The sequence below is a fragment of the Athene cunicularia genome, assembly GCF_003259725.1.
Source record: "Athene cunicularia isolate RWA chromosome 1 unlocalized genomic scaffold, athCun1 chr1_part1, whole genome shotgun sequence".
NCBI lineage: Eukaryota > Metazoa > Chordata > Aves > Strigiformes > Strigidae > Athene > Athene cunicularia.
In genome coordinates, this window is record NW_020799091.1 from 128559389 (window position 1) to 128573310 (window position 13922).

The window sequence follows — 13922 nt, forward strand, 5'->3', positions numbered from 1 at the left end:
TGCTAGGATGCTGATCTTGGGGTGATATACTAGCTTTGTAGCATACCATTTCAGCACTGACTTTTCAGGTGGACCTGAGAGGATTGATACTCATAGCCATGTCTGCATTGTGAAACAAATACATGAATGTGCCATTGATAGGAAGAACAGATGGAAAAAAAACTGTCTAGGCCCATCTGTTCTGAAATTACTCAGGCTACAGAAAACCATAAATTATATAATATTTACATTATAGTATATATATATATATATATGGTGCAAATATATAGTATCAAGTCCTTGTAGTCAATATTTTCTATTTCTTTTTCTGGCTTATCCAGTTAACCAGTACTTCAGCTAGTTAGTACTACTTTGCTTGTCAAAGAGGTGATTTAATGAATTAGCTTGCATGTAAACCAAGCAAATTCTCTCAAGCATGGAGCACTTTGCTGGACAAACTGGGTCACTTCATTGTGCAATCCATTAATAGAAAAGAGTAAAGACATTTGTTTGTTAGTCAACAGATACTTATACTTTACACAGAGTTAACATTCACCACAAGGAGTCACATGCATAATAATTTCATTATTTGTATGTCTGGCAACTGAGGATGAATAAAAATCACACCCTCAGTTACATAAACTTCTTCAAATTTTTTTGCAGAAGTTCTGCAGTTCCTTCAAAGCAAGGGAAAAGCTCCACTATTTCCATCCATGTAGATATCCAAGATTTACAAACTGAATAGTCTGAAAACTATCTCAGCTTATCCTCATCATATCCTTTTAACATTTTGTGGTTCTTCTAATGGAGTACCACCCAGTTTAGATAAAACTTTCAGCTTTAGTTAACAAAGACACACTAAGGCTTCCAGAACAGTTTCATAATATTTTTTTTTCTACAAATATAGCAATAAAAGCCAAATATCTGCTTGTAGACACATTCAGATAGCACATTCAAATATGCTGTAAGTAGCTTCTACACCCAAACTTTTCCCCTTTCAAGGTGTTGTTTATTTCAAGGAATTTTTTATTTCAATTTATCTGTTGAACCAGCAAGCATTTGCTTCAGTCTATATGCAAAAGGAGATATGGGTTGTAATCCTTTTTACCCAGTATAGATAAACCAAATGAACTTATCAGTATGGCAATCAATGGAGACTTGTTGCTGCATCTCTGCAGATCACTTTGGCTTTGCATGAATCCAGTTGTTGCCTCTGGCTCAGTGTTCTAGAAGTCCCCTTTGTCCCCCTCCCCATTTCTCTGCCTCCCAAATTCTACCCTTTCACCATGCACTCTAGTCTGTGGCACATTGAAGGACATGCATCATTTCCATTGTTCTGTCCATTGGAAAACAATACCAGATCAAAAATGGTATACTGACCAGAAAGTAAGTATAGGATGATATAGGGGAACTGTTTGTGTATACAGCATCCTCTTTAGTTGTAGGAGAAACAACTGCTTTGTGAACAACAGCCAGAGGACTAGCGCTTAAGGGGCAGTGTCATGCTAAGCCATGGCTCTGGTTTGAAAAGGTTCATCTAGCCACAGGACTTGGTCCGTTGGCCCCAGAGCATGTGTTCCATTGTAAGTGTGAAGAGATGGGCACCAAGGCTTTAGTTCTCTTTTTCTTCATCTCATGAATTCTCCCCTAAATAGGTAGAAGAAAGTGCCTAAAGTGTTATCAGTGAGGCACACCCTATTAAAAAACCTCAATTTCTCTGAGTTTTTCTTCTTCCATTCTTTTTCTGGTCACTTTTCACCTACCACACAACACAATGAACTGGAAGACCTGCTGTGATTTACTGCTGTTTTGTTTCAGGATGTTTTTTTTAGTAAAAAACTGTAGCAGCCAGCTAGATAAATAAACTGATCCAGCTAAAAATCAAATGCAAACCACATTTTTGTCCCAAGTTGGAGCTGAACTTTCTGTATTTTGGCATTTGTAGACTAGTTTTCCTCTTCATACAGTTGTAATATCATCTGGTTGAATATCTCTAGTGATACTGACATAAGACAAAGAAATCTTCCAGCTCCATTTTACAAATATGATAGGTACAGAACTATTTGGAAAATGATATCCTTGAAGAGCTGCAGCTACTCACATGCAAGGAAGAACTCCTAGGTATTGTAGAGTCCAAGAGGAGCCTTGGCTGAAGTGAGCATGAGACTATGGAGTTTCAGAACCTGGGAGGAATGACCAAGACAAAGAATACTCCTGTTCTGGTGACATCCCGGAATCTTTGCTCTCTGGCCAGTTTGTTATCACCTCTAGCATCCCTGGGGGGCTGGGATTCCCTATTCGAGCCCGTTGAGTTATCAACACAACCCATTTCCTCCACGTGGCATCTGTTGCATGATGTGTGGAGGAAGCCTTTCCTTTGAACATCCATCCCAGCACCGGCAGTCGGGGTGCCAGGAGGAGCTGTGTTTCAGTGCCGATCACTTCTGAGGCAGACCGAAATCCTCCGTATGCTGCCAGTATCTCCTTCTCAGTTGGTGTGTAATTAGCTTCAGAGCCTTTGTTTCCCTGGCTCCAAAAGCCCAGAGGTTGGCCTCGGGTTTCCCCAGGTGCTCTCTGCCAGAGGCTCCAGGGAGGGCCATTATCCCCGGCAGCGGTGTAGAGCATGTTCTCAACCTCCTGCACACACCGGACTGGCCCAAGGTCTACTGCCTGGGCAATCTCCCATTTAATCTGTTCAAAGGATTGTTGATGCTCAGGGCCCCATTCAAAATCGTTCTTCTTACGGGTTACGTGGTAGAGACGTCTCACAATCAGGCTGTAGTTCAGGATGTACATCCTCCAGAACCCCACAGCGCCCAGGAAAGACTGAGTCTCCTTTTTAGAGGTTCGTGGGGCCATGGCTGTTATCTTGTTTATCCCCTCCACTGGGATGTGGTGACGCCCATCTTGCCATTTTATTCCTAGGAATTGAATTTCCCTTGCAGGCCACTTAATATTCTCATGCTTAATGACAAAGCTGGCCTTCAGGAGAATTTCAATTATCTTCTCTCCTTTCTCAAAGATTTCCTTGGCTGTGTCCCCCCATACAATGATGTCATCAATGTACTGCAGGTGTTCTGGAGCCCCACCTTTCTCCAGTGCAGTATGGACCAGTCCATGGCAAATGGTGGAGCTGTGGTTCCACCCCTGGGGCAATCGATTCCAGGTGTACTGGATGCCTCTCCAAGAGAACGCAAACTGTGGCCTGCACTCTGGTGCGATCGGAATGGAGAAGAATGCGGTAGCAATGTCAGTCATGGCGTGCCACTTGGCTGCCTTCGACTCCAGTTCATACTGGAGCTCTAGCTGCAGCACTCATTCTGGCGTAACTTAATTCAGGCCACATTAATCCACCGTTAGCCTCCATTTGCCATTAGACTTTCTCACGGCCATACAGGGCTGTTGAAGGGTGAATGAGTTTTGCTGATCACCTTCTGGCTTTCTAGTCGATCAGCGGATGGATGGGGACCAGGGAATCTCGACTGGTGCGGTACTGCCGCCTGTGCACCGTCCTGGTAGCAATCGGCACTCGCTGCTCCTCAACCTTAAGCCGCCCCACCACTGAGGGATAGTCTGAGATGCTGGGAAGGTGGACAACTGTTCAACCTCCTCCAGGCAGCTACACCGAAAGCCCACCGGTACCCTCTTGGGTCTCTGAAGTACCCTCTCCTGAGGTAGTCTATGCCCAGGATGCACGGGGCATCTGGGCCAGTCACAATGGGGTGCTTATGCCAGTCCTTCCCAGTCAGGCTCCCTTCAGCTTCCAGTAGGGTCAGCTGTTGGGATCCCCCTGTCACTCTGGAGATGCAGATGGATTCAACCCCACTGTAGCTCGATGGCATCAGGGTGCACTGTGCGCCAGTGTCCACCAAAGACTTATACTCTTGTGGGTCTGATGTGCCAGGCCATTGGATTCACACTGTCCAGTAAATCCGATTGTCCCTTTCCTCCACCTGGCTGGAGGCAGGGCCCCTCTAATCCTGCTCAGCATTACTCACTTCTTGCAAGAATGTTTTACTGGTCCCCTCAAGAGGTTCAGACATAATGTTCACCATTCTATTCTGTCTGGGGGATTTCTGACTGGACACTGGAGCTGCGCTTTTCTTGGAGGACTCCCCTTCTGTGATGGTCTTCCCTTTCAGCCGCTCTACTCATGCAGCTAGGGCAGCAGTGGGCTGCCCATCCCACCTCCTCATGTTTTCTCCAAGGTCGTGGAGGAAAATCCACAGGGTGCCTCATGGTGTGTACCTTCTGCTGCCTTTCTCTTGGATGGGGAAACCTTTACTTCTAATGGCTGAGACATTGTCCTGTGCAAGTGGAACGTAGGACATGTCCTCTTCCATTTTCTGGACCCTCTGAGACAGTTCCTCCACAGCTGAGACCAGGGAATGTTGAGATGAAGGGAGATTTCCCTCATATTGCTGGAGCTTGCCAACCACTCCATCCACTGTTTGAGTGTGGGTGACTGTCCACCAGGACACTCTTGCCAATGCTTTCGAGTGTGCTTCTGGTGCGCTCTTCAGGAACTTTCGGCACATCATGGGTGTGCAAGGGGCCTGATCTGGGTCCATGGGTGACTGCTCATTATTCCGATCACCATGGATCATCTCAAACACAGCCATTTCCCTGAAGTTCTGGATGCCTTTCTCAATGCTGGTCCATTTGCTCAGCTGACATAGGATATCATCCTTGTAGGGGTGCCTCTCCCTTACACTGAACAGGAGTCGCTTCCAAAAGCTGAGGGTTTGAGTCTGCTTACCTATTTCTCTATCAATGCCAGCATCCTTGGCCAAAGATCCCAGATGCTTGGCCTCTCTACCCTCCATCTCAAAAGCACTGGCTTTATTGTCCCAGCATTGGAGCCGCCAGGTACAAATCTGCTCGCCTCCCAGGCGGCCGAAATCTCTCCGCATATCTCGCAGCTCAGCCGGGGATAGAGATTGGATGATCACCTCTGGCCCTTCCTCCTGTTCCCCTGATGGGCCTGGCTCTTCACCATCCCTCACTTTGGAACTGACTTTCTGGTATATTTTTTTTTCTTTATCGGGGCGACTGATACTGGCACTGGCTGGCTCTCTGGCTCAGTTGCTCTGCCGGTGGATGCGACTTAGACTGGCTCAGTATCTGGACTGGGGGGACAGGAAGTTTCAGTGAGTTCATTCTCAGGTTCTGTAGCCTTTTCTTCCCTTTGAGGGCAGTGGGTGATATTAAAGAGGTCACGGTACGCATCGGCAAGTCCCCAACACATTGCAGCGATTTGAGTCTCCTGGGTTTTGCCAGTTTGGTAGCACACCCTTTCTAAGCCCTCCATCAGCTTCTCAGGGCTCTGCATTTGTTCAGGAGTGAAGTTCCAAAGCATTGGAGGTGCTTACCGACTCAGGCCTTTGCCCATCTTTTCCCACACCCCTTGCCACTCACTATTATCTGACCTTGGGGCAGGTTTCTGGGCACTGCTATTGTTAGAGAAATGCCGCATGGCCAAAACAGGCAGACATTCAGAAAGAATTGTGCCACAATCACACTGGCCTGCAGGCTCCAAGGATAACTGAAACTCCTCAAAACCAAGAGGATTTCTTCCTCTGGCTCACCCATAGAGGGGGTGAGACCCCTAACTAAAGACCAAATGGCAAACAGGTATCAGCACCCCACCCCCCACCCCCAGCAATACAAAGGCATTATAAGCATTCAGTAGCCCCTATAACAACATAAGATCCTTTATACATTTTCCACCGATAAGAAACGCCACCACAGGGATCATACAGTGGATATAAGGATTAATCCAGCCCCATCACGCAAGCAAGTGGGCCAGAATTGCAAACATTTTCTTATCAAACAAATACAAATAGAAAAATTACACCCAACAGATTGCTCTACCACAGTCTGGTCAGGGTCTGTCCTTTTTTATTCTTATTTCGAGCCCCATGTTGGGCCCCAATTAAGGCTGTTGGGGTTTAAGCCCTGCCGGGACCGGAGGGCATGTTGCTGTTGCCCCTCCCCCACCCTCAGCCGGTCAGGCTGGAAGTGAGGCACAAACCCAGGTTAAAATAAGAAGAAATTTAATACAACAGTGTGATAAAACAATCTGAACAACAACAGTGGCAATGATAACAACAATAAACAGCAATAACAGCGAACAAGACAAACGATATACAGAGAAATACTGCAAAGTGGTCACGGAACAGCTTCCCACCATCAAGCCCACCAAAGAGCAAGTAAGAAGGTTCCGCCCCTGAATCTGAAGCCAGCATGATATGAATAACCCAGCTGGAGATCCCTTCCCCCTCTCTCTCTGCTGGGGAAACCTAACACTATCCTAGTTGAACCAGGACACAGGGGCGTGGGGGGCAGGCGCCTTCCTCTGCCGAGGCGGCAGCGCGCATGGGCTTGGGCAAAAGGCAGCGGGAGTGGGGCGGGATGCTCCAGTGATTGTTCCCTTGAGCTTGAAAGGGGAGACTCAAGCGGCAGCGGCGAATCTGTTGATTTTTGCTCTTGAATTTCCTGCTGCACGGGTGCTGCGTGTGAAGCGTCCCTGGGCACTATGCATAAGGCGTCCCCACCCCTCCTTTTAGGAGCTGTCTTGGGGAACAGGGATTCTGCGAACGCCATAGCAGTAGCTGAATCCTTATCACTAGAGTCTTCTGCCTCTGCTGACAAGGCAGTGAAAGCAGAGACGATGCTCTGCCATTCTGCTTTCATCTCTTTCAGAGCCTCTAGGGTCAATCTCCACATGGTGGAGAGTTTCCCACTGTCTTTGGAATCGTCCCACAGTGCTGCACCAAGGCTGCACTCGCTGTGGGTATTAGCCCGTGCTGTCCAGCCCATGACAGTAACTTCCTCATGTTTCCCTCATCATTAAATAATCCGCTCTTACAGATTATATGTTAGAGGAGCTCTGCCACTTCTTTGCGTGGCATGGACCCCATCTCCCACCCAGCCACTCACCTGATCAGGGTGAGATTCTTGACGATTGTGCATGCGCGACTTCACAGGCACCAAGGCAGCACCTGCTTTGGCTGGCTTCCATTCCCTCTGGGCTGTCTGCTCTTGCTCAGGTGAGCACTGACGGAAGAATCCCTGTTCGGGTGCCAGTTGCTGACGTGGAAGCCCTGGACACAACTTATACAACCAATGTGATCAAGTTAATGCCACTTTATTAAAGGATACACAGCAATTTATAAACTACTATAAAGCACACGTGCAGCTACTCGATTGCTAATAGGCTAAAGCTACTTGTCCATGCGCCCTTTTGCCCTCTATGATTGGTCCTGGTGTGGTGTCCACGCGCCGCTCTCCTACGAGGCAAACATCTTGTTTTCCACAGTCCAGCTTCCTTATCTCTTTACTATGCACGAAGTTTCTCAATCCCTTGGCCTTGCAGGTGTTCTTCACAACAGCCACAGCCTGTTGTTACAGTGAGGCCACTTGGTCTGGATCGCTCATAATATGTCCGTTGTTTTCCAGCCATTCCACAGATACTCAAGGATATTTTCTTGCAAATGGGTGTGTTGAACTGAGCTGAACATTGTAAAGATATCAGCTGTAATCTTATCATGTAGTACACATTCTTGATTGATTGTTTCCCAATATCTGGCAGAGATCTCTGAAACAATTGCCTTTAATCTACCTTCCATGGGGCAAAAGGCACCAGTTACTTTTTACTTAAAATGACCATAATTTTCCAATAACATCTTGGGCAGCATGAAAGCTGATTTTAGTAATCTTGTTTTCAGTGAGCTAAAATCAGATTATCCACTGGGAAGATGGCCAATTTCAAGAACTATGGGTGAGAGAATGGATTGGGATTTTGAAGATCATGTAATAATTTAGGTTGGAATGGGACCTCAGGAGATTTTCTAGTTCAACCCCTTACTCAAAGCTGGGCCAACTCAGGGGCCAGGCCCACCTGAGTCTTGAACACCTGGATGGACATTCCCCAACCTCTTTGGACTCCTGTTCTGGTGCTCCCTAGCACTTTTTCCTAGTTTTTCTTGATGTAATTTATGTCTGTTGCCCATGATCCTTTCACTGTGTACCTCCAAGGAAGTATTTAATTCCATATTCTTTATAATCACCACCCAGCAGACAGTGGAAGACATACAACAAGACACACGTACCTCTACCCCCCCAGTTTTTTTCTGCTCCAGTCTGTCCAAACACAGATCTCTCAGACATGCAGGGATTAAGGTTGTGAGAATGGTATAATAAAATGAAGCCTGCCAGAATGCAGGCTATTAGGAAAATATGTACAGGTAAAGGATCCAGGCCCTACCCAGCAGAAGGTACATGAAGTCTCCCAGATTGGTATTTTTTACTCTGGATAATTTGTAAAGAAAAGGAAGTAAAATGCTACTGAGCAGCAGAGCTTGGCTTGACAGTAATATTAAAAGACCGCAAGTTTTTTTCTTGTTTATACCTATTGGAAGATGAGATTGAAGGCTGTAGGAAAAAACAAAACAAAACAAAACAAAACAAAACCAACACTTTTATATTAGTCTCCTTATTTGGAGAAATTGTAGAAGACTATAAAACTGTTTTTCTAATGGCTGCTCTTGGTACAATGATTTTCCTCAGCAGGAAATAGGTGTTGAGCCCTATCCAATAAAAATGCTGCGTTACCATTGTAAATCCTTCTAAAAAGATTGTGGAAAAGTCATCTTCCTGGCACATCAGACCAGATACACCATCCCGCTGCACACGTTTTCATCTTATAATTTTGTTGTCTTTTTCTTGCCAAGCACAAATGAATTCTTTTCACTGCCACAGGTCCTTCATAGTAGCATACTTAATAACACCAATTCTGCCCTCTTTCCCACCTATTTCCCCTGCTGTATCATAGCCATGCTTACACCCAAGCTCTGATAAAAGGCAACTAAAAAACCAGCCAAGGTGCTCATTTGGCTTTCTAAAAATTATCTCTGAGTGTGGTAGAAGTTAGCATTTATAAAACAAATCAGTGCTTGAGCAGTGGAAGCAGAGTTAGATGAACCGCTAAACTTTCACACTGAACAAAAAAATGGCTGCATAATTATTACTATAGGGTAAGAAGAAGCTGTTTCACTCTAAAACTTTGAAATGTATTTCCTTTACTTACCTTGAAATGTCATAGTTGACATTAACAACTGAGAAATTCTCCTGACCACTCCAGCTTGGAAAGGTCTCTTTCAATACTGCTTGCTTCAGGAGCTCCATGCCAATCCTCCTGCCTACAAGGGAACAGAGGAAAGCACATGCCTTGCAGATTGGATTCAGCCATCCAAAGGTCCAGATTTACTACCAAGTAATTTAACCATCACTTTTAACATAGTTCTTGAAACACCCTGATTCTATGATACTTAACTAGATCTTCCAACCCCTACACACCCATTTATAACTTCTATTAGTTTCATATACAAATCATTTAACTGAAGATCAAGATCATCTGTTAGGATCATGTCATCCCTGATATACTATAATATATACTAGAACTTGTCAGGTTTCTGAAACTTCCTTCAATTCACTCACAATGTGGACAGCCTTGGGAAACACCTGATATCACCTTTACCTCAGATTGTCTCATACCTGTTGAATTAAAAAGTCAGTTAAGAAGTAGCAAGATGATTTCTATATGTAGTATTTACTTACAGAAGTGTGATATACATGTCTAAAGTGCTGGTATGTGTGATGGTTTGACTGGCTAAATGCCAGGTATCCACCAAGTCGCTCTATCACTTCCCCCCCACCTTTTCCCCTTGTTTTCTCAATAGGGTAAAGAGGGGAAAGAAGATAAACTAACCCTTGTGGGTGAAACAAAAGCAGTTTTAATATAAGCAAGGCAAAGCAAAAGTCCGCGCGCGGAAGCAAAAGCAAACAGATTTAGTCTCTACTTCCCATGGACAGGCGATGTCGGGCCTTCTCAGGAAGCAGGGCTCCAATACGCGTAGTGGTTGCCTCAGAGGACCAAGGGTGACCCCACCCCCTTCCTCCTTTCTCCCAGCTTTATACTGAGCAAACGTCATATGGTATGGAATATCCCTTTGGTTGGTTTGGGTCAGCTGTCCTGGCTGTGTCCCCTCCCAAGATCTTGCCCACCCCGTCCCACTGGGGGAAATGTCAGAAAAAGCCTTGGTGCTGTGTAAGCCCTGCTCAGCAGTAGCCACAACACCAGGGTGCTATCAACACCCTGCCAGCTCCCAGCATGAACCACAGCACCATGAGGGCTGCTGTAGGGGAAAACCAATTCCAGTTCAGCCAGACCCGGTACAGTATGTCAAATGTGCAACTATCTGGATTGTTACTTGTGTACAGGAAGTTGTTTGAGGTTTAAGAACAATCCTTCTAAACATTTCCTTCCCATTTCTTTCAGAGTACATACATATTGCCACTGCACCTTATCCATTACATCATGCTACAGATCTCTGTCTTATTTCATTATCTTCTCTTCTTACTTTAAGGAATCCCTAGTTTCTTGAACATTTCAATGCTACTTGTGCATTGATAATACACACAGACCGCTATCATCAAACAAACAGAACATCTTTAAATCCCAAATTCCTTTTGTCTTCCTTTTTTCTGCTCATCTCTGATGAAGACACTGCTTGTGGTGGTTTAGGCCCTGCTGGGACCAGAGACCACGCCGCTGTTGTCCCTCCCCCACCCTTGGACCAGTTGGGGCAGGGACTAAAATATAAACCCCGGGGTTGAGATAAGGAAAAAAAAATTAATACAACAGTGTAACAAATAATAAACTCAACAACAACAGTAATAACAATGAACAGAGTTACACCACATGGAGTACAGCAGTGAGGGTACTGACCACGAACACCACACATCCCCCCAGCAATTCCCATGCCTGGTGCCCAGATCTGACGTCAGCATGGTATTGAACAACCCAGCTAGAGCTCCCTCCCCACATTCTGGGGAAACTTAACCCTAACCTAGCTGAACCAGAACACTACTAAAACTTTAATACTGAATAATGTCCTGCTTTCAGATATTTTTAGTGTGAGTCTCTTTGGCTTTTGGCCTCACAGCTGCTGAATACAAAGTTTTTTTTTCTGCCCCAGACTTCAGTGTATTAAAAAAGCAAATAATTTAAATCAATAACTCAACATGGAAGTACCTTTTTATAAAATACATCTTTTATGAAGGAGAGGTAAGTTATGATTCCCTGGGAATTCCTTCCTCCAAAGCAAAATATGGGCTCTGACTGAAATAACTTAAAGCTCTCTTATGACTGTCAGTGAAGGCAACCATTGGTCACAGGTGGAATTTCTCTCAAGGTTATTGTAGCAGGCAAGGATCATGTAGTCAGGGTCTATTGCCTCAGCTTTCAAATATAATATTAAGGAAAAAGACATGACATGCATCATGCTCTTCAAATATGAGAAATACCTTTGATAGGTATTTGGCTGTTCTTACTACTAATGCAGGGATGCTCAAACTTCATTTGTTTGTTCAGCACTTGAAGGCCATGCTGAATGTCACAAAAACTGCTGGGCTCACACTAAGAAACACCAAGCTGAATGTGGGAATTAAGAACTGGTGGTTAGTAAAATGTAAACTGACCTTGACGTTAGAAGAATGATTGTGGGAAACTGAGGCAGCATTATGTAACACTGTGTTGAGTGAAAAACAGCAATAAAAAACACCACCTGCAGAGTGTGGTGAGCATGTAAGCAATAAACAGACAAAACCTAAAGGTCAGTAAAAGTAAAAACAAATCTATGTAAACAGGTGGTAATAAATTGGGAACTTGCACATAGTCAGGAAGCATTTGCTCTTGGCAATGCCTCCCCTTCATCAAACTGGTTGTGGGTGTGTACGCCGGGTTGCAAACCATCTGCATCACTGACAATGTAAAAGTGTCATCAGCATTCAAGTTAGAAGATTAACAATGTCTAAATTAATGACGCACTTGTGTTAGAAGACTAACGGCATCTAGATTAACGATGGCTAAAAGTGAAAGGTTTTTTTCTCATTAGGGAAGAAACAGGTAAGAAAGGAATCTGTAGAATAACAAAGCAGAAATTTATCTACCAGTTGTGGAGGCTTAGTAGTGCTTGTTGAAAGTGCTGAGAGGAACGAGTTTTTGAAATAAGCATGCGCCAGAGCAACACATGGATTTGCTGTCACAAGAATATATAAGGACTTGTTTTTCTAATAAAGATTGGAGCTTGACTGTTAACCATATTGGTGTGTGTCTTGTCTCACAGCCTCGTCCAGCAAATAAGGGGGTTCCTGCTATAACTGGCGCCCGAACAGGGACTCTCCTTTTTATCGCTTAAATGCGGAAACTCGCTTAAATGCAGAAATCGCTTAAATGCGGAAACTTGCTCAAATGCGGAAATCACTTAAATGCGGAAGACTCCGAAGCATCACCAAAGGTGATACCGGGAGCTTGGAGGCGGGGAAGCAGAAGGGCACAGGACCAAACACCAGAGCGTGGAGATCCTGCAGGTATGGAAAAAGACGCAGCCCTAAAACTGCTGTTAAGTATCCTCTCTATGAGAGGCAAAGAAACAGCTCTTAGAAATCTTAAACAGCTCACTGAGTGAGTGCATGGAGAACTTTTTTTTTGAGATAAGAAAAAGACAAATAATGAACGCAGCCAGGCTGCTAACACAGAGAACGAGAACACAGAGGGAGAGGATGCATATTTTGAACCTCGGGAGCAAGAGTTATATGCTGGGTCTTTTGACTGTGATAATCTTTTCGACCCTGACGCTGTAAATCCTGAAAAAGAATCTGGCCTGTGTCCTCCCTTAGCTGGGGATGATCCGTGAGTAAAGTGAGGCGAAAAACCTTGGTGCAAGGGGATATGGCCATGGCGAGAAAGATTGTTACTCCTTTAAGCTATGAGCTGAGACATCTGCCACGTTGGGAAGGACAGAATTTTTCTGTTATTAAAGATCTTCAGAAAAGCATTAATGAAGATGGGTTGCAAAACTCATTTACAACAGCTGTACTGGAGGCGATGGCTCAGGGATATCAATTGGCCCCATAAAAATTGGCTAACACTTTTAAGAAAAAAATGGCATTCACGCTGACACATTACTCTATCTGGAAAACCGAGTGTGTGAATTTTGTACTCAGTATTCGCACCCCTCCACACCTGCAGGCGCAGAGTTGGCGGCGGTGGCCCGGGGCCTCCCCGAGCCCCCCCGCCGAGGAGCGGCCGCCTGCAGCTGAGCCCGGCACTGTGCTCTCGGCACAACCCCCGCCCGCCATAAGCGGCTGGTTTTTCATAGAGAAGGTGCAATGGCTTTATATGTTCTTAATGGTGTTTTCGTATTGGTAACATTTGTCATTTTATGCTGTGAGTAATAGGTGTCAGGGGCTCCTTTGTGTGTTTCTGTAGTTGTGTGATTGTGTGTGTGTGTGACGCGGCCCACTGCAGCTGCGGAGTTCTCCGGCCAGGGAAGCGGCCGGCGAGAAACTACAGGGTCCTAGTGCCCGCCCGCTGGGTCATCGGTGCTGCGGTTGATTTGGGCTCAGGGTTATAACTGTTGCAGGTAAAATACCTCCTCTAACGGGAGGCAGTAATTCTGTGTTGATTGTTGTTTTGAATTTAGGTGCATACTCTGCGGGGAGAGTGCACCTCTGAACCATCTGCCTAATGGAAATATTGTTTTTTTTAAAAAAAAAAAAATCATCTGCAAACTTACAGGGGTTGTTTGTTTTACCAGGGGTCGTAGATGCTGATTATGGAGAGAAAAATCAAAATTATGGTCTGTACCCCTGTGTTCAGTAACAAAAGGATCAAAAAATTATTCAGCTTGTTAATCTTACTGCAGCTCCCCCTAATACTATGCCAAAAAGCCGCAATGACTCAGGATTTAGATCAGCAGGCACCCCTTAAATATTTTTGGTCTCAGACAGTGACACAAGGTTGACTTCTAGTAAAATTTAGTCTCATTAAAGCTAAAAAAATCTGTTGAGCTGACAGACATTTTAGATACTGGTGC

At 44.9% G+C, this 13922-nt stretch overlaps 1 protein-coding gene across 1 annotated transcript in view; it reads right to left on the bottom strand.

Annotated features, from left to right (window-relative positions):
- BPIFC (BPI fold containing family C) overlaps nucleotides 1–13922 on the bottom strand; it is a 34459-nt gene that overhangs the window by 14292 nt on the left and 6245 nt on the right. Inside the window, 1 exon segment of the mRNA XM_026847357.1 lies at nucleotides 9071–9182. Within this exon segment, the coding sequence (XP_026703158.1) occupies nucleotides 9071–9182 (112 nt within the window).